Consider the following 25,528-nt stretch of genomic DNA (forward strand, 5'->3'; position numbering starts at 1 on the left):
CAGCAGAGAGTTGACTTTGATGATTATGGACACACGCAACACCACGACTGGGTATTTTGGGACTCGTAGGAAGAACAGCCGAAGCTTTGGTGGCCCGGCTAGCAGAGGTCTGGGATGATCCGAAAGATTCAGAGGTAATCCGGGATAAATCCAAAATCCTCCGGCGTTTTATCCGGGGTAATCCGGAAGTAATCCATTCCGCCGTAATCCAATGTTAATCTGGAACTAATGAAAGGTTTTCTCCGGGGTAACCCATAGTAATCCACTGTTAATCGGCAAGTAATCCTCCTTCAGTCGGGAAGTAATCCAACGCGTTGGAATTTCAAATTATTTTGTTACTCATTTACTGATTTTAAATTTAAATTTCAACTCTAGAATATATATGTTTTTCCTTGTTTTTTGCTTTTGCTTTTAAGAGTGGTAATCCGGGTAACCCGCGCTCCAGCCCAGCAGTCGGTTCCCGCCCCCCGAGTCCGCCACGAACGCGCACATATAGCTCACCGCGGCGATGCCTATCTTCATCGAGACCGGGAAAAACTAGAATGTCGAAGAAAGTTGATGAAACTCGCGTGAGGGAATCCGACCAATCAAAGCGCCGGACTACTGGATAATTAAGAAACGCCAGCTCTCTATATAATCCTGGCGTCTTAATCTCTTCGCCAAGATTTCGCCCGTTTCGAAACATTTGGCCTCCGTGGGCGCCCTCGATTAGCGCGCCGACTGGTGTGTCTTAATTAATCTAATTGTGTGAGCCGTATTCTAATAGGCGCGTGGGCTTTCGATGCTTGACCGGTCGCACAGTGGGTCAGAGGACCGGTGGAGGTGACCAAAACTCTAGACGCGTTTTGAGCTCCAGAGTCGCTAATGAGACTCGAACCGGACGTGGGACCCCACCAATGGATTCCTCGTTCGGAGAGCAATCCAATGGTGGGGTCACACGTTCGATTCGAGTACCGTTTAGCGACTCTGGAGCTCAAAATGCGTCTAGAGTATTGGCCGCCACCACCGGTCTTCTGGCCCACTGTGGGCCACTGCACCGCAAGAGCCGCGCAAGTCCCGCGGCAAGGCGAGGCAGTTGCACCGTAAAATACGCGCCGCCGTAACTCGTCGCCCGTTTGGGAGCTAAACGGCTCATCGATGCGATGTGTTTACAGCGTAGCGCGTCGCTCTGTCTCTCTCGCACTCACTGGGCCTCCCGCCATTGTGCGAGAGAGACAGGGCGACGCGCGGCGTCTTTGAGCGCGCCGAGGCGGGGACGTTTTTGCCGCCCGAGGCGAGCGTGGCGAGCGAGGGGGCCGTCCGTCCGTACTGAACGCAATTCCAGAATTCAGGTGCCGCATAACGGCTTTCAGATACTGCACTGTGAAACATAAATTGCAAAATCGCGGAAAGTACGTCCTGATGATCCGGTGGTAATTTCCAGAGGCTTCGTTTGTTGTTGTTTTTTTTTTTCAAGAAAATTTTTTTGCACCATACTTGCTACAAACTTATACTAACTAAAAATTTTCAATTTTTTTTTATTTTTTTGAAATTTTTTGAGGAATGAGGGCTTTTTTTCAACAAGTTCCCCTCTGATGATGTTTTCTTTCAAAACTCTGTCGCTTCGCTCTCCCTGCAAGTTTATCGAGACTGAGGTGCGGTAGTACATAGGAGCGAAGTAGACGAAAAAACAACAACAACAACAACAGTGAAGCGAGCCGAGGCGGTATGGTCGTTACAGTGCCGGTGAAGGTTCCTCTGATAAAAAGAGAGAGGTGTCGTGTGGAATGGAATCTTCCTTTTCACCGACAGTGCACCGCGCACCGCGTGTCAAAAATATACGACGCGGCGTGGCGCGGCGTGGCGTGGCGTTGTTCCATCAGTCCATTTGTGGGTCCAAGGAGTCAAAGGGGAGCGAAGGGTTGTTGTTGTGGCCACATGGTGTTGCCGTTCCGCCGGGGTGGCGTGGCCGCGTGGCCGGCGTGGCCAACAGGCCAGCATTGTGTTTTCGGGGATGAATTGCACGGGGTGCGCGCGCCCAGCCGTCGCTCCGTCTCTCTCGCACTCGCGGGCCGTCCGTTGGCGTGCGAGAGGGACGGAGCGACGCGGCTGGTTGGATTTGGAACCGTATTATCCATCACGCGGACAAATGGCCGGCTCTTTAGTTTATTTCGTGTTTTTCGCTTCGGTCGGGGCGTTTCTGATTTCCCTTTTTATGTGCAATCGCGAGCGGACATTTCGACATTTGTCAGAGGCTTGTAACATGTGTACAGTACCGCAGCCCGCCTCAGTAAATTTTGATGCAGCTCACTCTAAATTAAAATAAAGCCAAGTCAATTGAAAGGCAGATAATTTTAGCGGTTCAATTTGAATTTACTCACTACTTCTTTACAGTCGTTTACAAGGGTCAACATGTCCAAAAAATATTTACCCCAAAATTCAGAGTCAATCTTCACTTTTAATCAAATTCATTCAAAATTCATAAAAATTGATCGAAATTAAAAAAATTCTTCAAAAACCAGTGAAATTTTTATTTAAATTCAGAGAACTTTGTCTGCAAATCGTTGAAATTCATCCGTAACTCATGTGGAATTCAAAAATTTGTGCCTGGAAATTCAGAGTACCAGCCGAAACTTTAGTCGATTTGCCTCAACTTTTTTCGGCAGTCATCAAACAAGTCTTGTCTTCCGTTTTGGGTTGTTTCCTCTCGGTGTTGAGACGTTTGGGTGGGAACGCATTTGGGCCGTGCTGTGCTGCCGCGCGGCAACTCCTTGGGCCCTTGAATTGACATCTCGGAACGGTGCGTGAAATTAGAAAAGTGCCATTAAGGACCAATAACGCACCGACAATGATGGAGTGATGATTTAATCACGGCTCCCTAACGACCGAGTGAGACGCCGTCAAGCCGCACTCATTCCGTGTCGCTCCGTCTCTCTCGCACTCACGGGGCGCCCCGCATGCGCCCGGCAGGCCCGCGCGGGTGCGAGAGAGACGGACAGAGGCTCGTGGGTGGCGAGGGCGTAATGAGTGCACAAGGCGGTGAAAGAGGAACGACGCAGTTTCCGGCGGCGCACAGTGGGCCAGAAGACCGGTGGAGGCGGCCGAAACTAAGGACGCGTTTTGAGCTCCAGAGTCGCTAAATGGGACTCGAACCGAACGTGTGACCCCACCAATGGATTGCTCTCCGAACGAGGAATCCATTGGTGGGGTCACACGTTCGGTTCGAGTCCTGTTCAGCGACGCTGGAGCTCAAAACGCGTCCAGAGTTTCGGCCGCCTCCACCGGTCTTCTGGCCCACTGTGGGGCGGCCGCACAGAGGGCGCTGCGCGGCGCTGCGGCGCTGCGGCACTAGTAGGGCGCTAGATCGCCTTCGGCCATTCGGAATTAATGGCTTTAATACTGATGTGAATCAACAACAGAAGGGTTGGGGGAAGCCGCGGAGCAGTGACAGTGCACAGTTGTAATTTAATTTTTGATTAATGGCCGAGCTTCTTGTTTTGTGCATCCGTTTCGGCGGCAGGGCCAGTGGCACGGCAGTGGCTCGGCAGTGGCGCGGCCAGTGGCCGTCGCGGCCTGCGGTCTGCGGGCTGCTCTGTCTCTCTCGCACCCCCTGCTGCCCCTGCGGGACGCCCCGCGAGTGCGACAGAGACAGAGCGAGCGGTCCTTCGGCATCGGGCTCCCGGAGTGCAAGACCGGGAAGCTTATCTTATCACCGGCGGTAGCGCTACTCTGTCAGGGAGCGACCGCGGAGCCGCGGACGCCCATGTGCAGCCAAGGTTTTCGGACGGCGAAACACAGTGGGTTTGCCAGAAGACCGGTGGAGGCGGCCAAAACTCGAGACGCGTTTTGAGCTGAAGAGTCGCTAAATGGGACTCGAACCGAACGTTGTGACCCCCACCAATGGATTGCTCGTTCGGAGAGCAATCCATTGGTGGGGTCACACGTCCGGTTCGAGTCCCATTCAGCGACTCTGAAGCTCAAAACGCGTCTAGAGGTTTGGCCACCACTGTGCGTCCTTGGACAGGTACACTGTCATGCCGAGAGAGAGAAAAATAATTCTCCGAAGAGAAAATTTATTTGAGGTAAAATGCTCCAGAGGACCAATTAGCCCGTCAGCAGCAGTCCGCGCAAAACGGTGTGCCGGACATGACAGTGTACTTCGCCACTTGTGAGAAGGCGGTGAAACGCGAAACATGCTCCCCCACCCCCTTGCACCGTTCCTCCATCTTTTTCGACGTCCATGTCCGTACGTCCCGTGTCGTGTAGTAGCGGGGAAATAAGGCAGTAATTGTAGAGCTTATCTGCCGCCTGTGCGTGTGTGTGTGTGTGTGTGTGCGTGTGTGTGTGCGTGTGTGCGTGCGTGTGTGCGTGCGTGCGTTGGTGTGCGTCTGTTTGGGCAAACTTGCTTTTCCACACAACACGCTAGGCACACTTTACGTATTTACAGAGGTCCGTGTGATATAAATTTATGCAGCCAGGTCGGCTGTAGTGCTGGCCGCGGCCTGGTGGAACACTAGTCCCCACCCCTTCAGTGTTTTAATAACGCCACTGGTAATCATTTCTGAACTGCTAGCCGCGAGAAACAACCCGACCGCTCTCGGAATATCGCGACTCCTCGTGAGACGGTGACAAGGAGTGTGAGGGGAATGTATTTTTTTGATTGTTGAATTGTGTCCTCCGCAGAAGAGGGCGTTTCACAGTGGGTCAGAAGACCAGTAGTAGAGGCGGTCAAAATCCCGGACGCGTTTTGAGCTCCAGAGTCGCTAAACTGGGCTCGAATCGAACGTGTGACCCCACCAATGGATTGCTCTCCGAACGAGGAATCCATTGATGGGGTCACACGTTCGGTTCGAGTCCCATTTAGCGCGACTCTGGAGCTCAAAACGCGTCTGGGACTTTGACCGCCACCGCCGGTCTTCTGGCCGTCTGTGTGCACTGAGTCCCAATGCGCGCCGCTGCAGCCCTCCGAGTGACACAAGATGGACTAGCCGCGCTATGCCAGCGCTGCCGCGTCCGCGGGGGGCCTAAGGAAGCCGCGGTGTACCGCGGTGCGGTGCCCCAGTGTCGCTCCGTCTCTCTCGCACTCACGCGGCGATCCGCCTCGGTGCGAGAGAGACAGGTGAGGTCACCGCTTCGATCTGTTGGGTTGTAATGAGACGTAACGAGACACGCCTAATGTCCTGGATAAATCACCCTTGCTTTTATCAGACCTAACCCCCTCCCCCGCAGCGCTCTTTGAATTAATGTGACTGATGCTGATTTCTCCCGGCACGCTTTAGAAGTTCAAACTGGCCGACGAGCAGCGTGGCTAGTTCGGGGCAAGGGCTTTTGTCGTGCCAAAGCTGGGCAGAATGAACTTCACGGTCTCTTCCGCAAAAGAGAAAAATGGCAGGAAAATGCCATGACAGAACATTCTTCTCACTCCAGTTCTGTTCGGAGTGTACGGAGCAGTTTTCATTTGTGTGCTTTTGAAATATGTTTGCCAATGTCGAAGCGTGACCGGCGAGCGTGAACTCTGCTCCAGTTCGCCGTGGCCCACACAGTGGGCCAGAAGACCGGTGCAGGCGGCCAAAACTCTAGACGCATTTTGAGCTCCAGGGACGCCAAATGGGACTCGAACCGATCGTGTGACCCCACCAATGGATTCCTCGTTCGGAGAGCAACCCATTGGTGGGGTCACACGTTCGGTTCGAGGCCTGTTTAGCGATGTGGAGCTCAAAACGCGTCCGGGACTTTGACCGGCTCCACCGGTCTTCTGGCCCACTGTGCGGTGGGTCCTGAGCGTGCCCCGCTGGGGGGCCGCTAAGCGACTTGACCGCGCGGCCGCGGAAAACCACTCCACTGCCAACGAGCCGCGCGGCAGTTAGCCGCTTGTTGGTGGTGCCCTTTGCCCTTGGCTCTGCCTTGGCTCGCAGTGTACCGAGCGTCATTAGGCACAAATCATTGCGTAATTGTGGGTAATGAGGGCGGTAATCACTGGATCCACACTTTGTACGGCGCCGGGCACTTGGCCGGTCAAGGGCCCAGGCCGCCCTGGGCTGTCAATAGAGGCAAATCGCCTATTTGCAGCACAAAGGGCGTGCGGTCTTAAGCGGTGTCGGCACACCGCAGGCAGACCCACGCATTGTTTGCAGAACGCTCGGGCAGATACGCTCATGTGCCCGTGAGCTGGAAGTGGTTTATGGACATGAGGCTGACCCAGTCGTCGTGTTTTGAGCTCCAGAGTCGCTAAATGGGACTTGAACTGACCGTGTGACCCCACTAATGGATTGCTCTTCGAACGAGGAATCCATTGGTGGGGTCACACGCTCGGTTCGAGGTTCGAGTCCTGCTTAGCGACTCTGGAGCTCAAAACGCGTCTGGAGTTCCGGCCGCCTCCACCGGTCTTCTGGCCCACTGTGCGGCGCTTCACGAAGCTCCCGTGGCTGCTCGGCCGCTTGTCGGCGTCCGTCCGTTCGTTTATGTAAACGGTTATGACTTACGCGGTCATTAGCCTCAAGAGGGCGATTGTGGAGCCGGGCTGCCGCGGACAGTTGCCTTTTACACAGCCGCTTGGCTCGCCACCGATTCGCGCGCCCAAGTTTCCGGCCGCTCTGTCTCTCTCGCACTCGCGGGGCGTCCCGCCAGTGTGCGAGAGAGACAGACGACGGCCAATCAGAGCGAGCGGGCACTTCCGCTTCCACGCGGTGGTCTCATCCTAATTATTTCGATACGGCCCCAAAACACTGCCTTTAGCGCGCCGGGCGGCGAAGTCCACGCAAAAGCGCAAACACCCATTTGCATCCGTCGCTCCGTCTCTCTCGCACCCCTGCGCAGCGCCCCGCGAGTGCGAGAGAGACAGAGCGACGAAACGGTCCGCGGGCACGACACCGTCGGTGAGACGGGCATTTGTTCAGTTGGCCGCGCAATTTGCCATACTTTGCACGCGCGAAACTCAGTCGCGCTTCAGCGCGTTGTGGTAATGGAAGGGCCTTTTAAAACAGAAGTGTCTGCGCCCGATACCTCGCCCACACGCATGCTCTCTCTCTCTCTCTCTCTCTCTCTCTCTCTCTCTCTCTCTCTCTCTCTCTCTCTCTCTCTCTCTCCCCCCGCCTCAAGTTCCCGAATTAAGACTCCACTTTGGTGTGTCAAAGTTCCCGCCCGGTGAAGACGCACCCCGCGTAGTCAGCGCGAACGAACTAATCCAGCAGGACGCTGATGACTCCGAAGAGTCGTGTTTCGTCGCTCTGTCTCTGTCGCTCTCTCGGTGCTTGCCGCAGGGGTGCGAGAGAGACAGACACCCCTCGAACGGGGCCGGCAGTATATATTTCGTGGGATGTAATTGTCGGGGCTGTTGCCCCATTACTGCCATTACAATCATTACAGTCATTACTATTTCTGTTGTTCTAAGTCATGAAGCCTGGGCTGCCCGCTGAGCGGAGCGGGCCGATTCAGCGAAAGGGGTGGGGGATGGTAAGGAGATGGGGTGATAGCGAAGGCCGGCCGAGCGAATCAGGAGAGCGGTTCGTCACTCTGTCTCTCTCGCACTCGCGCAGCGCTCCGTAAGGGTGCGAGAGAGACAGAGCGACGAGCCGCTCTCCTGAATCGCTAGTCAGGCCCGCCCTAATCCTGTTCGTGTCAGCGCAGTTGTATTTAATAATGAACCGCCATTGAGGTGGCTGAGGGTCACCCCGTCCTCCTCTCTCTCTCTCTCTCTCTCTCTCTCTCTCTCTCTCTCTCTCTCTCTCTCTCTCTCTCTCTCTCCCTCTCACCTCTCCCCCTCCCTGGGTGGAAGTAGCCAATCAAATCTACTCCGCACCTTTCGCAACCTCAACAGTGGCGGAACCAGAGGTGTCTGATGAGAGGGGGGTAGCGTATCAACACCAACACAATTGAAAAGAAAAATGTTAAAATGACCGAATTTTCGTCTATACATCAAAATGCGAGAGAAAAGATTTTTTTCTCGCAAGAGACGAAGTGTTGCGCCAAATTCTACATCAAAAGAATAAAATGCGTGAAAGAGGCTCACTCTTCCGACAGGGAATGCCGACATGGAGACAGATGAAAGTGCCTTCATCCTGGCCAGACTCCGCGTCCTGGAGGGCCTGGAGGCGGCGCGTCGCGGCCATGGACATGGACGGTCCCTGCACGGTGCCTGCACGGTGCCTCCACCTGGCGGCCGGCCGGCGAGCCGGCGGCGCTGCGGCGATACTCCGTGCCGATGGACCCCGCACGCGTGGGGTAGCGCGGTGGCCCGCCTGGAGGAGTATGAGAAATTGGCTGGGCGGAGCCGGGGAGCTCTGAGTCTCCGCATGGCAGAGGTCCACGAGACGATTCAGACAGATTTTTCGATTCTCCTAGAATATTTTTAATTCACAGCTAGTATTTTTTCAATGCACTTCCATTTTTTTTTCAATTCACACTCTGTAGTTTTTTTTTTCAATTCACACCTAGTAATTTTATTTTGATTCGCAGAGTGTATTTTTTTTATTTCTCACAAATAGAAGGTTTTTTCAATTCGCACCTAGTACTACTTGTATCACTTTTCTTTTCAACGCACACTTAGTATGTTTTTCTAGTTCTACTTTGTTTTTTTTTTTATTTCACACCCAGTGTATTTGGTTCAACTCACACCTTGTGTATTTTTCCTAGTGTGTTCGAATTTCTGCAAGCAAGGGGGTTCCGCGCCCCCGCGCCCCCGCGGCTCGCTGGATCGCTGGCGAGGGGCTGTGGCGCCGTGGCCGTGGCGCGGCACTGCGGCGGCACCACAGGTTGTGGCCGGCAGTGGCGGCAGTCCTCCCCGAGGCCTCGCCGCGAACACACGGAACACAGTGCACCGGCGGGGCGATGCGCCCGGACCGCCCGGACACCGGGACCTGCTGATCGACAAAGACAGCGTCGCCGTGCTCCGAGGATGGCGCCAAACAGCCACACGGGCAGCCGGTGAGTGTGGCACGGCGGCGCACAGTGGATCCGCCAGAAGACCGGTGGAGGCGGTCAAAACTTCAGACGCGTTTTGAGCTCCAGAGTCGCTCGATGGGACTCGAACCGAATGTGTGACCCCACCAATGAATTCCTCGTTCGGAGAGCAATGCATTGGTGGGGTCACACGTTTGGTTCAAGTCCCGTTTAGCGACCCTGGAGCGGTGTACATCGTTTGTCCGACCGACGTTTGTCCGACCTGCCAAAATTTGTCCGACCTCCTTTGCCCTTAAATTTTTGTCCGATTGACGTTTGTCCGACCGACGTTTGTCCGACCGACGTTTGTCCGACCGACGTTTGTCCGATCACTTTTCAGGAAAGAGGGAGGGGAGGAGTAGAAATATTCCACGACGTCAGTGACAGATTGGTCGTCAGGATGGACAAAGGGGGCGGCCACGGTGCACATCGTTTGTCCGACCTTTGTACGACCTGTCCAAATTTCACTTGCCCGTGAATCGGCTGAAAATTTTGTCCGACCTCCGTTTTGTCCGACCCACTTACACCGCCACTCGATCAGGCTGCAGCTAGAGAGCAACTCGGCGGCGCTCAAATGATCTAAACACCCGCGGCTCACTCTCTATGTCAATCAAGACTGGATGCAGGACAATCCAAAGACATTTTAACACAAAATGTATTCAGAGTAACAGAAGTAAAATCAAGACTATAAAGAAAATTTCAGCGAAAGAGGGCACCCCGGCGAACCGGCCCTCTTCCCCGCTGGCTTGGTGGACCAGTGGTTCCCCCATCTCATCACAGGAGCAACCTCAGAGTTAAACCGCAGTGGCCCCGTCATTGGTCACGTCATCTGTGATGTGGAGGAGTCCTCTCATAGTAGGCCAGGCTGCCACCTTTCCCAGTAGTCGGGTTTCGTTCCCGGCCCCCTTCCCACTCAGGGGCCATGCTACTGGTACTCAGGAGTCTGCGTCACCCTGCCCAGCAGCGGAACCACTGGGCTATGAGAGGCACACTGGACGCCGGCCGATTTTGTATACTTAAACCGCCTTCTTGCGATGCAAGCTTGGTCAAAATATTCGTTTTCGTACTAGGTATCGAACCCCGGACCCCGCAGTTGGGAACCGACGCCTCTGCGCTCTCGGCCACCAAGGCCCATGTATGACGCTGTGCGAAGGGGAGCCTTTGAAGCCGCTGGTCCGAACCGTATAGTCAGACAAAAAGAGCGGGACGCGGGTATTCGATCGCTCGATCCGCGTGTAGGATTGAAACATCTCTACACGTTCGGCCACCGCGGCTCACCGGGGGAGCCGAGTGGCGCGACGACGGATCCAAACCGGATCGGAAAGCCACTCCCAAAATGTAAAGAATTGTTGGGAGTCGAACCCTAGCTAGCGATGCAAGCTTTGGTCAAAATATTCACTACTGTACTGGGTATCGAACCCCCGATCCCGCAGGAACTGACGCCTCTGCGCTCTCGGCCACCACGGCCCATGTGTAACGTGGTGCGAAGGAGAGCCTTTGAAGCCGCTGGTCCGAACCGTATAGTCAGACAAAAAGAGTGGAATGCTGGTATACGATCGCTCGATCCGCGTGTAGGATTGAAACATCTACACGTTCGGCCACCGCGGCTCACCGGGGGAGCGGTGTGGCGCAACAGTCCAAACCGCTTCGGAAAAGCCACTCCTATAATGTAAAGAATTGCTGGGAGTCGAACCCTAGCCCCTGCGCGTGATCATGATTTCCTCGGAATGCCACAGTGTGGAGCCAGCAGTGGGACCCTATGTAACTGACTTTCCAGAATCTGTGGCGGCTGAGCGCGCAGAGGCGTCGACCCGCGCCTGCAGGGGCTAGGGTTCGACTCCCAACAATTCTTTACATTTTGGGAGTGGCTTTCCGATCCGGTTTGGATCCGTCGCGCCACTCGGTTCCCCCGGTGAGCCGCGGTGGCCGAACGTGTAGAGATGTTTCAATCCTACACGCGGATCGAGCGATCGAATACCCGCGTCCCGCTCTTTTTGTCTGACTATACGGTTCGGACCAGCGGCTTCAAAGGCTCCCCTTCGCACAGCGTCATACATGGGCCTTGGTGGCCGAGAGCGCAGAGGCGTCGGTTCCCAACTGCGGGGTCCGGGGTTCGATACCTAGTACGAAAACGAATATTTTGACCAAGCTTGCATCGCAAGAAGGCGGTTTAAGTATACAAAATCGGCCGGCGTCCAGTGTGCCTCTCATAGCCCAGTGGTTCCGCTGCTGGGCAGGGTGACGCAGACTCCTGAGTACCAGTAGCATGACCCCTGAGTGGGAAGGGGGCCGGGGATCGAAACCCGACTACTGGGAAAGGTGGCAGCCTGGCCTACTATGAGAGGACTCCTCCACATCACAGATGACGTGACCAATGACGGGGCCACTGCGGTTTAACTCTGAGGTTGCTCCTGTGATGAGATGGGGGAACCACTGGCTCACCAAGCCAGCGGGGAAGAGGGCCGGTTCGCCGGGGTGCCCTCTTTCGCTGAAATTTTCTTTATAGTGTTGATTTTACTTGTCCATCCTGACGACCAATCAGTCACTGACGTCGTGGAATATTTCCACTCTTCCCCTCCCTCTTCCCTGAAAAGTGATCGGACAAACGTCGATCGGACAAACGTCGGTCGGACAAAAATTTAAGGGAAAAGGAGGTCGGACAAATTTCGGCAGGTCGGACAAACGTCGGTCGGACAAACGATGTAGACCCCGCTGATTTGCTCGTCATCCCATTTTGGACTGGGAGAGTGTTTCAAGGCCCGCCCTGCAGCCCCCTCCCCCGTGCCAGTGTCAATGTCACGTGAGATAGGCATCGCACGCCGAACACGGGTTGTCTCGTGCGTGCGGTGCGCGCGCCGAGCACGCGTCGCTGGGGCCTGTCTCTCTCGCACTCCTGGGGCGTGCCGTTCGGGTGCGAGAGAGAGACACAGAAAGACACGAGGCCCTCTCCGGAATCGTTCGGAATCGTCAGACTACAGGGGGTTGCCAGTGGCTTCCTCCAGGTCCCTCGATTCGGCCGGCCGGCCTGCCGTCCCGCTGGGGATGCACGTGCATTTTTAAACGCGTGCCACCCTACTTACAGTGCGGGTGACACGACGATCTGGGTTATTGATACGCTCGGACCGTCGATATAATGCTGCCCATTAGTGTCCCTACCCCCCCCCCCCTCTCTCTCTCTCTCTCTCTCTCTCTCTCTCTCTCTCTGCTCTCGCTCTCGCTCTCTCTCTCTCTCTCTCTCCCTCTCTCTCTCTCTCTCTCTCTCTCTCTCTCTCTCTCTCTCTCTTTCTCTCTCCGGCGTGGCATAACCAATCCATTACTAGCGACCGCCGTGTTCGACCGGCGCTGGCGGGGCATTGCCCGGTGATGTCCACGGCAGTCACGCTGCCCATCGCTCTGTCTCTCTCGCACCCCTACGGGCGCCACAGGACGCCCCATGAGTGCGACAGAGACAGAGCAATCCTGGGACGGCGGCCAGTCGGACGGGGAAGGCACTGGTTGCCACCTGAACTGAAACAACGGCAGTTCGACATTTTGGTCTCGTTCTTTATTATTTCCGTGTGAAAAATGCAAAATGCTGGAACTTGCTTGTGTTCGGCCCGCAGGTGACGGGGCAAGATGACGGGCTGCTGGCTGGCGCTGCTGCTGCTCGCCGCCACCAGAGGGCAGCACGCCGAGGCGCAGGTGAGCACCACAGTGAGCCAGAAGACCGGAGGAGGCGGCCGAAACTCTAGACGCGTTTTGAGCTCCAGAGTCGCTAAATGGTACTGGAACCGAACGTGTGACCCCACCAATGGATTGCTCTCCGAACGAGGAATCCGTTGGTGGGGTCACACGTTCGGTTCGAGTAGAGACGCCAGCAGCAACAGCTGTTAAGACAGCCCTCCCAGTGCCCTGACAGCCCCGGAAGGCGCAGCGAGGCGCAGCGAGGCACGGCGAAGGGTTGTGTTCGAGTGTCGGCCGGCACGAGACCGACCCCTGCGGGCCCCGCCGGCCCAGTTACCCCAAGTAGGTCAGGCCGGGTCAGGCGGACTATGCACCTCGGCCGCGTGCACCGAACACGGAACAGCCAACGCTGCACAGTGGGCCAGAAGACCGGTGGAGGCGGCCGAAACTCTAGACGCGCTTTGAGCTCTAGAGTCTCTAAATGGGACTCGAACCGAACGCGTGACCCCACCAATGGATTCCTCGTTCGGAGAGCAATCCATTGGTGGGGTCACACGTTCGGTTCGAGTCCCCTTTGGCGACTCCGCAGCTCAAAACCCATCCGGGATGTTGACCGCCTCCACCGGTCTGTGCCGCGATTTTTGAAAACGGCACGCTTCGGCGCGAGAAAAATGCATTACTGGCCAGGAAGTTCACTGCGGGGGCAATACCTGCGTTAGTGGGAGCTATTTTTTGTCGTGCTCGCGCACTGCGCGTGTATCGACCTGCAGCGTATTTTTACGACGCTGTACGCGGCAGGGTCGAAGTCTGAACCCTAACCCTGCGCAATACACCATTCCAGCCGAGCGCGGAGAAAGAAGAAGAAGAAAAAGCAGAAAAAATACAAGTTTTCCATTCGGAGTTAGTTTTTCCCCCTCGCTCCAGTTTCGCACTGGGAAACGAAATCCTCCAATCGCGGCGCAAACTCGGCCGCGGTGCCCTCGGTTCCGGTTGCACGGCGCGGTGGTGTCTCCGTCTCTCTCGCACTCACGGCGCGTGCCGTGGCCCGTGGGGGTGCGAGAGAGACGGAGCGAGTGCGCCGTCGCCGACCTGCCTCAACGTTCCCCGAGACCGCGGGGCCGACGGCGGGGCCGACGGCGGGGCCGGAGGGTTGGCGTGCTAACCGGTGATTTGGCTCGCGTCGGAAGAGGGGGGGGGGGCTTTCTCTTCCTCCCCATGGGTGACATCATGGCGGGTTTACTTGATGGCGTGTCACCCCGACAAAGCCACCCCCTCCCCGTGTCTGCGCCTGCACTGTAGGGGAAGTAATTGCGGATGCATCGCGCCCTCGTGTGGACACACTCTCTCTTTCTCTTATACGCTCACGCACACACACTGCCGTACTAGAATAAACAGATAGACACACGCGTTCGGGCAATACACGCGTAATTACAATAGAGGCGTGTCCTTCAATAACTCCATTCTACACGCACAAAATTTGGGGAAAGACTGACGCTCATCGGCCGATATCCCATTCGCTCTCTCTCTCTCTCTCTCTCTCTCTCTCTCTCTCTCTCTCTCTCTCTCCTCTCCTCTCTCTATTGCACTCTAGCTGCCCGGGTGTGCCCGACCGTTCTGCGGCTCGCTGAACCTGGCCGATGCCTAACTAGGCCGTGCCTTTGGGGCCGTCGGGGCCTTTGGCCCGCTAATCTGCGTGGCCCAGATCTCCGTTCCGCGGACAAACGCAGCGCCAGTCGAAGCGCCCCTACACTGTATCAACGACCATCTGCCGCCCTGTCAGCCAGTGTGGGGAAAGGAGAGTGGCCCGTCGATACGCAACGCCCGAGCGACTTTTAATGGCCGAATTCATGATCCTGGGGTCACGACAGCACGGAGTCAGGCCAAACCACAATTTCTGAACATTTGTTACCGTTTCGACAAACTTTGCTGCAATAGAGTTCCAAATTTTTCTAATTTTTTTTTTTTGCGAGTGCTTGCGGTCGACCAGCTGGTCGCGTCGCGGCGCGGGATTGTTCCGGTGCTCCGGCTAATGAATTTACATACGCTCCGGCCTGGGCCGCGGGGCTTGCTCCCGGAAACGACAGCCGGGCGGACAGGCAGACAGTCGGATAAACAGTTCGCCAATTTAGCACGGTGGCCCCGTTCGGTCCGTCCGCGGCCCCGCGCCTGGCACGCGTTCCCACACCCCTCGTGTTTCGGCCTTGCAGTGTGGGAGACCGGCTTGAGTCTTCGCCCCTGTCATGCGCGGGGTAGGCAACACTTCACGCCGCAACGGCACGGCCTTGCCTACCTGCCGGGCGCCCTGTGTTGCCCAAAATTTTCTTGAAGCGCCTGCCAATGAGTCTTGTGACACTGCCGCAGGATGACGACGTGGTCGCCCTGGCCTCCAGCACCACGCCCATGCCAGCCTTGGGGGCGGTCAGCACCTCCCCGACGACGCCCCTCGCCCTGGCGCCGGAAGCAGCGGACCCGGCGGACCCATCCGCAGCACTGGTAAATTCACGCTCCTGAGCGCAGTAAGTACACTGGGCTCAAATCAAAACGCGTTTTTCTGCGTAAAGGCCCCGGAGCAGCCCACGGGGACGACGGTGGTGTCCACGTCCACGACGAGGATCGACGCCACCACCGTCGTGCTCTTCTCGTCCACCTTCTCGTCGGCGCCGGAAGTCCAGCCCACGGCCACCACCGCGCCACCGCCGCCGCCCCCTAACGACGAACCCCCCACCCCAGAGGTAAGTGTTTCCCGTTATTTTGGAACAAAAAAAAACCGAGCGCGGTATTTGAACCACGGACTTTCCGTTTTCAAGACTCCAGCGGAGAACCAGTCGACGACCAGCACCATGCGGCCCACCATGGACACGGGCTGGAGGACGACGTCCACCACGCCCGGGACGCCTCCGTCGCGGCCGCGCCCCACCATGCCCCCCGCCAACGCGACCACCAGCAGCGGTAGGTACACTCGAAGCCCTTTCTTCATGCTTTCGCCGGGGGTTCCCGACGACGCCGCCAAATTGTAGAGGCTTGGTCGTTCGGCTGTCCGTCTCGGCCGGCGCTTCGATTGGGCGTTGTAACGCGGTTATGACGTCATTCCGAAGGACCGCCCGTCGCTCTGTCTCTCTCGCACCCCTACGGGACGCCCCATGAGTGCGATAGAGACAGAAAGATCCCCCGCCGGAATGGCGCGGTCATCAAAATCGATCCTTCCGGCGGCTGCTCGTCCCGTAAACGCGCTTACCCGTTCGCTCCCTCACTTTCTGCGCGTTCTTGTGCAGCCTCGTGCGACTTCGGCCTGTACCCGACCACCACACTGTGCGGGTGGAAGCCCCTCCACGCCGGCAGGTCGCCGTCGTCGCCGCGGTGGCGGCCCGGCTCGGGCATGGCCACCAATTGGATCGGCGGCCCGCGCGGCGACGGCGAGGGCGGCGGACCGCGCGGCAAAAACAAGGACAAGGAGCCCCCGCCCGTCGGCGGCTACGCCTTCGTGGAGACGTCCGAGGGCGCGGCGGCGGACGGTGCCGGCGACCGCGCCTTCCTCATGAGCCCGCCGCTGCCGGCGTCCGGCGCGCAGGGCAGCTGCCTGTTCTTCATGTGGGTGCTGTTCGCTTGACGGCGTGCTCGTCGACGGCGTGCTCGTCGACGGCGTGCTCGTCGACGGCGTGCTCGTCGACGGCGTGCTCGTCGACGGCGTGCTCGTCGACGGCGTGCTCGTCGACGGCGTGCTCGTCGACGGCGTGCTCGTCGACGGCGTGCTCGTCGACGGCGGGGCTCGTCGACGGCGTGCTCGTCGACGGCGTGCTCGTCGACGGCGTGCTCGTCGACGGCGTGCTCTGACGCGGTGCTCGTTGCAGGTACTCGCTGGCGGGGCTGAGCGCGCGCGGGCTGCGCGTGCTGCTGGCGCGCAACGAGTCCTCGCGCACCGTGCTCCGGGAGCTCTGGTACACCACGCCGCCGCACGTCCCCGACGACGGCTGGCTGCACGCCCAGCTGCTGTACTCGGAGCCGCAGCCGCATCGCGTGAGTGGCGGCGGGTCGAATCCCAGCGGGTGCCGTTCGGCTTTCGTTTTACAGTGGCTGTCCTTGCAGCTGGTGGTGGAGGCGTCCTGCACGCCGGCGGCGGACCCCAGCCGCGCGTACCGCGGCCACGTGGCCCTGGACGCGGTGGCGCTGGTCCCGGGGGAGGCCTGCCCGCTGCCCTTGTCCTGCTCCTTCGCCGCGGGGCTGTGCCGCTGGAGCAACGCGCGCCAGGGCGACGACTTCGACTGGAGCATGGTGAGCCATGACTGCAACCTCCAAGCACCGTGCAGCCGCAATCCGGTGCTAAACCCACTCAAAATGGAGAAAATTCGTGATCAGGAGAGTCAATGGGCAACTGGGCTGGTGGGATGGCATTTTATTAGATGACTCTGGCATGATCGGATATTTCCTATCTCTCTCTCTCGGGCTAGATGGTTGTGCGTTAGTTTGAGAGCTCCCTGAGTCTGGCGGGTTTCGATCCCGCTCCGGCACGCGCGAGAAGGGCGGCAAGGGTGTGCGTCGATGGTCTCGACCCTTCGCTCGACGGACTTCGATAAATCGTCGAGGCGCGGACCAAGGTCACCGGCGCCGCCTCCTCTCGGACACGTCAGCGTCAGCGCCGACGATCGCCCTGGCCGGCAGCGCGGGCAGTCCACGGGCAGTCTCCTCTGTATGGGGAGCCTACCTCAGCAGGCTTTGCTCGGCGCTGCTAGTCCGGGAGCCTTCGCCTCACGAATTCAGTCAAACGACGAGTTAGCACTATCATGACCATGTCGGATTCCTCCGTTCCAGGGCCGGGGCAGCGCGCTCACGTTCACCGGGCCGGCCGCGCCGGCGGACTCGTGGGTGGAGCCGCGGCACGGCGGTGACGTCCCCAAGCAGCAGCTGGAGGGCCGCGGCCTCGAGGACGCCGACGAGGACGTCATCGCGGACCTGGAGGGCGCCGCGGTGGAGGCGGAGGGGGCCGTCGTGGAGGGCGCCGCCGACCGCCGCCCGCACCCCGGCGGCTACGTGTACGTCGACTCGGGCTACCCGCGGCGGCCCGGCGACGTCGCGCGGCTGGAGAGCGAGGAGCTGCCCGCCAGTGGTAAAGTCCATCGTCACGCAGTGGGCCAGGAGACCGGTGGAGGCGGCCAAAACTCTAGACGCGTTTTGAGCTCCAGAGTCGCTAAACTTGACTCAAACCGAACGTGTGACCCCACCAATGGATTCCTCGTTCGGAGAGCAATCCATTGGTGGGGTCACACGTTCGGTTCGAGTCCTGCTTAGCGACTCTGGATCTCAAAACGCCTCCCCCGGCCTTCTGGCCCACTGTGCGCCACTCTGTCTCTCTCGCACTGCCACGGCACGCCCCTTGCGTGCGAGAGAGACAGAGCGCTGTCTTCCCCTTCCAGACCCGCTGTTCCCCAGCTGCCTCCGCTTCTGGTTCCACATGTTCGGCGTGGACGTCGGCACGCTCCGGATCGTCCTGGCGTCGTCCGGCGGCGAGCGCGACGTCTGGCGGCTCACGGGCGACGCGGGCAACGCCTGGTTCCGCGGCGCCGTCACCCTGGCCGAGCCGCAGCACTTCCGGGTCAGGGTTCAAACACCGGCATGCACCTCAAATTTCTCATTTGCCCGTAATCGAACAGAGACTGAAACTCGGCGCTCCAGAGCGCCTGGCGCGCAGGCAACCCGTCCTGCTGGGCGGTCGGATGGGCGGCCTACCCACCCGGCGTTCTGCCACACTGGCACAGGTGTCTGTGTGCAGTGTAGCGCCGCAAAGACTTACCGACCCACTGATCCACTTGAGGCGGACTGCGGGCTGCCACGTTCTTATCTTTACACTGTGTCGGTCGTCGGTCTGCAGGTCGTGATCGAGGCGTCCGTGGGCGCCGTGGGCATGAGCGACATCGCCGTGGACAACATCAGCCTGGACCCCGGCCCGTGCCCCGGTGGGTGTCCTTTACGAGGCACCGTGGATTTGCCAGAAGACCGGTGGAGGCGGACAAAACTCCAGACGCGTTTTGAGCTCTAGAGTCGCTAAATGGGACTCGAACCGAACGTTACCCACCAATGGATTGCTCTCCGAACGAGGAATCCATTGGTGGGGTCACACGTTCGGTTCGTGACCTTGTGCTCACCTTCGGCTTCACAGTGTCCCCGCAGGTGGCGGGCGCGCGGAGGCCGGCGTTGGCGGCGCCGCGCCGCGTGCCGCGCATGCCGCCGGACTGCTCCATGGAGGTGGACGAGTGCGGGTGGCGCGGCATGGCGGCCACCTCGCTGTGGGCCAGGCTGCCCGTCGCCACACTGCCGCCCACGCTGCAGCGCCGGCCCCACGGGCCCGGCGGCCACGGCGGCCACGGCCAAGACGGCGCGGGGCTCCGGAACGGTGCGTTTGCGAGACTTGCGGCCACCCTGGCCTAGGGGCCGCGACGATGTACCTAGGGGGTTTTGGCCGACTTTAAGCAGCCGCACTGCGTCTGATCCGAGGCGGTATTTCGTCCTCCCTCAACGGGCAATTGGTCTTTGGACCTTCCTTAAGCATGCCTTTGTTACGGAGTGCGAATATGTGCCTTAGTTTGGGTGCAGTATTGGCTCAAAGTTGATCAAAACCGACTTTAAAGGCATTTTTTACCGTTTTGATCAACTTTGAGCCAATACTGCACGGTAAAAACGGAACCTGGTTTTCCCAGGAAGCCAATGGTGAAGGCATAGGCGATTTCCAGGGAGTTCCTGGGAAAACCAGGAACCGTTTTTACCGTGTGCACCCAAACTAAGGCGCATAATCGCACTCCGTAACAAAGGCACGCTTAAGGAAGGTCCAAATACCAATTGCCCGTTGGGAGGACGAAATACCGCCTCGGATCGGACGCAGTGACTGCTTAAAGTCGGCCCAAAACACGATTTTTCATAGGCATTTTTGACCGTTTTGATCAACTTTGAGCCACTTGGCGGCATGTCCTTTGCAGTGTGGTCTCCACTTAACGAGATTTTGTCCTCGCTTTGCAGACTTCTTCCTGGGGCTGCAGATGCCGGCGTCCCCGGGCGGCTCCTCGCCGTCGCCGTCCACCACGCTGGTATCCTTGCCGATCACCTCCACGGACGAGCCGCTGTGCCTCGCCTTCTGGTGGGTCTCCAGCTGCGTCTGTCTCGCACTCTTGGGGCGAGCTCATTGTCTGTCCTTGTCCGCCAGGTACCTGGTGCACGAGCCGTCGCCGTCCGGGGGCATGTCGACGGGGCTGGGCGCGCTGCGCGTGGCCGTCAAGGGGGCGGCGGACGGCGAGGACGCGAACGCCGTCCAGTCCGCCACGCTGTGGGCCTTGTACAACGCGCAGGGCCCCGCCTGGCGGCCCGCGCGCGTCCCGCTGCCCGCCAACTGGACCTTCATCGTGGAGCTGGAGGGCGAGTGGGGGCCGGGGCAGCACGCCGGCGTCCTGGCCGTGGACGACATCGTGCTGTACCACGCCAAGTGCCCCGGGCTGCCGTCCAGCGCGCTGGCCTCGCCGGCCGACTGCTCCTTCAGCGCGGACACGTGCGGCTGGTGGAACGGCACGGCGGGGACCACGACGGGGAGGTCGCCCGGGTGGCAGCACGCCGCCGCCGGCGGCCAGCACCGCCCCGCCAGGCTCAGCGACAACACCTTCCGCGCGCCAGGTGCGAAAAGTTTAAAATGAAAAATGTTGATGACGGCTGCCGCAAGTTGGCCGCAAGGCAACAATAGACTGATGGCTCTGTCTCTCTCCACCTGCAGGCGGCTACGTCTTCTTCGACATGTTCTCGCTGTCCAAGGTGCTGCGCCGGGCGCGGCTTGAGTCCCCCGACCTGGACGCGGGGGAGCCCGTCTGCCTCAGCTTCTGGTTCGCGGCCTTCGGACAGGTGGACTCCACGCTGCTGAGGGTGGTGCGCGTGGACCAGGACCACAAGAACCCCGAGATCACGGTCAGGCGAAGGGGCACAGGCGGGCACAGGTGGAGGCGGCCGAAACTCTAGACGCGTTTTAAGCTGCAGAGTAGCTTAACAGGCCTCGAACCGAACGTGTGACCCCACCATTCCTCGTTCGAAGAACAATCCATTGGAGGGGTAACACGTTCGGTTCGAGTACCACTTAGCGACGCTAGGGGTCTACATCGTTTGTACGACCTCTTTTTGTCCGACCTGCCAAAATTCGTCCGATCTCCTTCCCGCTGATATATTTTTCTACGACCTCTTTTTGTCCGACCTTACCACCGCCTCAACCCTCAACACTCGACAGACAACACATGGCACCCACGACGGAGTCATATAAAGTTTGGTTTAAAATAAAACGTAAAAAATTTGAACCCTACGACCCTCTCCCCCCCGCAATGGGGGTTCGAGCCGCCTGCTTAACTTCGGTGTTCGGATGGGAACCGGTGTGTCCAGGCTTTAAACTGCTACCGCATAGTTCAGCTTCTGTCGGACCGCTATTGCCTTCTTACACATGAAGGACCGCCTTATGAGGGCAGCCGGCGATCGTAGGGTGACAGAGATAGAGAGACAGAGAGAGACAGACAGAGAAGAGGTTTGGTGGGAGCTTCTTGTTTTCGTAGGGTTGGTTGTGTACCCCATGGTACCCCCACTGTCCGGCGCTCCCGTACCGAACATACAGCGTTTTAGGCCAGCTTCAAAGGACTTATCATCGCCTCCCCGACAAGTCGAGGAGGCACCACCCGCAACCACACACCGGGTGGTCTGGATTGATGGATCGAATACTCCATCGCTCCAGTGCCGAGGCCAACCCGCCGAAGCGGATTGCTTTTTAGACACCCACAGCGGAGTGGCCAGGTGAATGTGACTCTGACCACTACGCTATCACGCTGTACGTCCGGCCGAGTGTTGGACGACGGGTTTGAGTTGCAGTGGGAGGAAGGCAGTCGAAAAATGTAATGAAATGGTGAGTTTCGATCCCCGGACCCCGTCAATGAGATCTCACGACTTTACGCTCTCGGCCGCCACGGCCCATGATATGTGGAGCGGCATGAGGTGGGTTCTTAACGCTACAGGACTCGACCGACCCGGTCAAAATTTCGCAAGAAGTTGGGGGAGTCGAACCGCCGACCCTTGCACTCGGAATCGACGCCTCTACTCTCTGGACCACCACGTCCCACGCTCGGCGTGGGTTCTCGTTCACGGGTTTAAACCGCACTGGGTGAGGCAGTAAAATTAAATGGAAATATTTGTTAGGAGTCGAACCTCCAGCATGTGAGCCTGTTGCCCACGGCTCCGCTCTGATGGCCTCAAACCACCACCCATAGGATAGCAAGTCGAAAAAACTTTAGTGACGCTGGTATTTGAACGCCGGCCTGCGGTTACTCGGTCCCACGTCTCTAACCTCTCGGCTATCACAGCAGTGGTAAAACTCGATGGAAGCTTTGTTCCTGTCACAGGTGTAGCCGAGAGGTTAGAGACGTGGGATCGAGTAACCGCAGGCCGGCGTTCGAATACCAGCGTCACTAAAGTTTTTTCGACTTGCTATCCTATGGGTGGTGGTTTGAGGCCATCAGAGCGGAGCCGTGGGCAACAGGCCCACATGCCGGAGGTTCGACTCCTAACAAATATTTCCATTTAATTTTACTGCCTCACCCAGTGCGGTTTAAACCCGTGAACGAGAACCCACGCCGAGCGTGGGACGTGGTGGTCCAGAGAGTAGAGGCGTCGATTCCGAGTGCAAGGGTCGGCGGTTCGACTCCCCCAACTTCTTGCGAAATTTTGACCGGGTCGGTCGAGTCCTGTAGCGTTAAGAACCCACCTCATGCCGCTCCACATATCATGGGCCGTGGCGGCCGAGAGCGTAAAGTCGTGAGATCTCATTGACGGGGTCCGGGGATCGAAACTCACCATTTCATTACATTTTTCGACTGCCTTCCTCCCACTGCAACTCAAACCCGTCGTCCAACACTCGGCCGGACGTACAGCGTGATAGCGTAGTGGTCAGAGTCACATTCACCTGGCCACTCCGCTGTGGGTGTCTAAAAAGCAATCCGCTTCGGCGGGTTGGCCTCGGCACTGGAGCGATGGAGTATTCGATCCATCAATCCAGACCATCCGGTGTGTGGTTGCGGGTGGTGCCTCCTCGATTCGTCGGGGAGGCGATGATAAGTCCTTTGAAGCTGGCCTAAAACGCTGTATGTTCGGTACGGGAGCGCCGGACAGTGGGGGTACCATGGGGTACACAACCAACCCTACGAAAACAAGAAGCTCCCACCAAACCTCTTCTCTGTCTGTCTCTCTCTGTCTCTCTATCTCTGTCACCCTACGATCGCCGGCTGCCCTCATAAGGCGGTCCTTCATGTGTAAGAAGGCAATAGCGGTCCGACAGAAGCTGAACTATGCGGTAGCAGTTTAAAGCCTGGACACACCGGTTCCCATCCGAACACCGAAGTTAAGCAGGCGGCTCGAACCCCCATTGCGGGGGGGAGAGGGTCGTAGGGTTCAAATTTTTTACGTTTTATTTTAAACCAAACTTTATATGACTCCGTCGTGGGTACCATGTGTTGTTTGTCGAGTGTTGAGGGCTGAGGCGGTGGTAAGGTCGGACAAAAAGAGGTCGTAGAAAAATATAACAGCGGGAAGGAGGTCGGACGAATCTGCAGGTCGGACAAAAAGAGGTCGTACAAACGATGTACTCCGACTCTGGAGCTCAAAACGCGTCCGGGATTTTGACCGCCTCCAACCCGGGTTTCCCACTTGCAGATCTGGCAGCTGAGCGCGCGGGGCATGGACACCGCCAGGCCGCAGTGGATGTCCGCGCAGACAACAGTGTCGGCCCACTCGGCCTTCTCCATCGCCCTGGAGGGTGAGGCCAGCAACGGGGGCTTCGCTGTGGACGACGTGCGCGTGCGGCCCGGGCCCTGCCAGAGTCAGTTCACCCCGTCAAGCAGCCGTGCTTCCACACTGTAAACCTCATTGTTGTAACACTCTGCTTTTCCATCTGTTGCGCAGCACGCCCCGCAGGAGCCAAGCCCGAGAAAGCGAATCAGAATCAATGACCAGATGACTCAATGTGACTGCATATTATTTATTTTACAATTTCGAAATAGAACAAACCAAGTGATTTGCCTTTTGCGCGAGTGCGTGCGATTTTATTACAACCCTGTCTACAAAAAGACGTTTCACAAATCAAAAGAAACATGAATAGGAATATTCCAGACCATACTTTTCGAGTGTGCGCACACTACGAAAACACAAACGAAAAACCGTATACGGCGAACGGAAAAACCGTATAAGGCAAACGAAAAACCGTATAAGGCAAACGAATAACCGTATACGGCACTCCCACTCGGCAGTGGATCGCTCCAATTATGCCGAGTCCCCGACTCCACAGTCCAGGCCCCGTTTTCTATCCGGCGCCTATTTTCTAGTTTCCAGCTTCTATTTCAGGCTGCAGCCCCGCCTGTTGTGACCATTACCTCCAGCCTGCTCTGGGGCGGCAGTTGTACAGAGAAAACAATTTGGAATGGGTCTGGGGGCTAGTCTAGCCGAGGGCTGAGGCAGAGGGATGATGGCTGGGAGAGAGGGAGGGGGAGCCAGAGTGAAGGGAAAGAGAGAGGAGTCCGCCACCGGAGCCATTTTAAACTGTCTCTCAGCGAGCGGCTGCGTCCGCAGCACCTGGGCCTTCCCCGTCGCCGTGCTCTGAGGGGGGCGTCCGAAAGGAGGGGGGGGGGATGTCGCCTACGTGCGTTCGGGCAACGCGCTCGGTTATTGATCTTTCTGAAAATTCCGCTTGTAATTAAATGGATATCAGCAATATCTGCCGCCGGCACCCAGCTGGCCGCGCAGCGTCCAGTCGCTGTGTCTCTCTCACACCTGTGCAGGACGCCGCATGAGTGCGAGAGAGACACAGCGACGAAATGATCCTTCGTGATGGCTGTTGGGATTTGGGTGACTGAACGGATGGAAGGAAAGGCAGGTGTTGACTCGGCACGGGTATAATTCGGACTGATGACAGTTACACAGATTGACAGGCACGGAGGCTCCGGTAGAGCGCGACACTGTACAGGGAGTAACGGTAACAGCGCTGACGGTAGGATAGTGAACTAAAGAGCAAGGGGTATTGACAAGAGCTCACAAGCAGTGGGTATACGTCAATGGCTGTCCCCGTGTGGGCCCCCCGTGGGAAGAAGGCCGTTGTGTCCGGTGAGAACTCGCTGAATTCCGGTTGCACTCTAACCCTTCCCCTTGAGCCCCGCCTTAACAGTGTGAGGTGGAGTCGTTAGTTGTAACTTTGCCAGACTCCCGTAAAGACATTAATCTCCCGTCCCCTCGCCGTGGCAGCGCTCTGCCGTACGCTCCGCCGCGCCGCGAGGCGGTCCACCCAACGCTCTGCCGTGGCGGTTGGGTTGCCTACACTGCCGCCCGCAAGGCGCTCTGCCGTGGCGGTTGGGTTGCCTACACTGCCGCCCGCAAGGCGCTCTGCCGTGGCGGTTGGGTTGCCTACACTGCCGCCCGCAAGGCGCTCTGCCGTGGCGGTTGGGTTGCCTACACTGCCGCCCGCAAGGCGCTCTGCCGTGGCGGTTGGGTTGCCAACACTGCCGCCCGCAAGGCGCTCTGCCGTGGCGGTTGGGTTGCCTACACTGCCGCCCGCAAGGCGCTCTGCCGTGGCGGTTGGGTTGCCTACACTGCCGCCCGCAAGGCGCTCTGCCGTGGCGGTTGGGTTGCCTACACCGCCGCCCGCAAGGCGCTCTGCCGTGGCGGTTGGGTTGCCTACACTGCCGCCCGCAAGGCGCTCTGCCGTGGCGGTTGGGTTGCCTACACTGCCGCCCGCAAGGCGCTCTGCCGTGGCGGTTGGGTTGCCTACACTGCCGCCCGCAAGGCGCTCTGCCGTGGCGGTTGGGGCCCGCAAGGCGCTCGCCGCGCGGCCACGTCGCGTTGCCGACAGCTGGCGCCGCGTCGCGTACACTGGAGAAGAACCCTCGTTCTACAGAGAAAGGCGGCA

At 58.3% G+C, this 25,528-nt stretch overlaps 1 protein-coding gene across 1 annotated transcript; it reads left to right on the top strand.

Moving 5' to 3' along the window:
* The first annotated feature begins 8,771 nt into the window (after window positions 1-8,771).
* LOC117645009 (MAM and LDL-receptor class A domain-containing protein 1-like) lies at window positions 8,772-23,643 on the top strand. The gene is made up of 17 exons (XM_034384881.1): window positions 8,772-8,901; window positions 12,519-12,597; window positions 14,941-15,072; window positions 15,141-15,311; window positions 15,387-15,528; window positions 15,852-16,167; window positions 16,428-16,593; window positions 16,663-16,848; window positions 17,386-17,680; window positions 17,988-18,166; window positions 18,443-18,527; window positions 18,731-18,964; window positions 19,585-19,702; window positions 19,769-20,229; window positions 20,327-20,514; window positions 23,287-23,452; window positions 23,536-23,643. The coding sequence occupies exons 2-17, from the start codon at window positions 12,532-12,534 to the stop codon at window positions 23,580-23,582; spliced, it is 2,952 nt and encodes a 983-aa protein (XP_034240772.1). The 5' UTR covers window positions 8,772-8,901; window positions 12,519-12,531; the 3' UTR covers window positions 23,583-23,643.
* The last annotated feature ends 1,885 nt before the right edge of the window (window positions 23,644-25,528 follow it).

This window comes from Thrips palmi, unplaced genomic scaffold (genome assembly GCF_012932325.1).
Source record: "Thrips palmi isolate BJ-2018 unplaced genomic scaffold, TpBJ-2018v1 HiC_scaffold_18, whole genome shotgun sequence".
Taxonomy (NCBI): domain Eukaryota; kingdom Metazoa; phylum Arthropoda; class Insecta; order Thysanoptera; family Thripidae; genus Thrips; species Thrips palmi.

Excerpts from the sequence above, each read along its gene's own strand:
- LOC117645009 (XM_034384881.1), top strand. The coding sequence starts at position 12,532 with ATGACGGGCTGCTGGCTGGCGCTGCTGCTGCTCGCCGCCACCAGAGGG. Across the intron at positions 15,529-15,851 it reads CAACGCGACCACCAGCAGCG|CCTCGTGCGACTTCGGCCTG; the intron begins GTAGGTACACTC and ends GTTCTTGTGCAG. Across the intron at positions 20,230-20,326 it reads CAACACCTTCCGCGCGCCAG|GCGGCTACGTCTTCTTCGAC; the intron begins GTGCGAAAAGTT and ends CTCCACCTGCAG.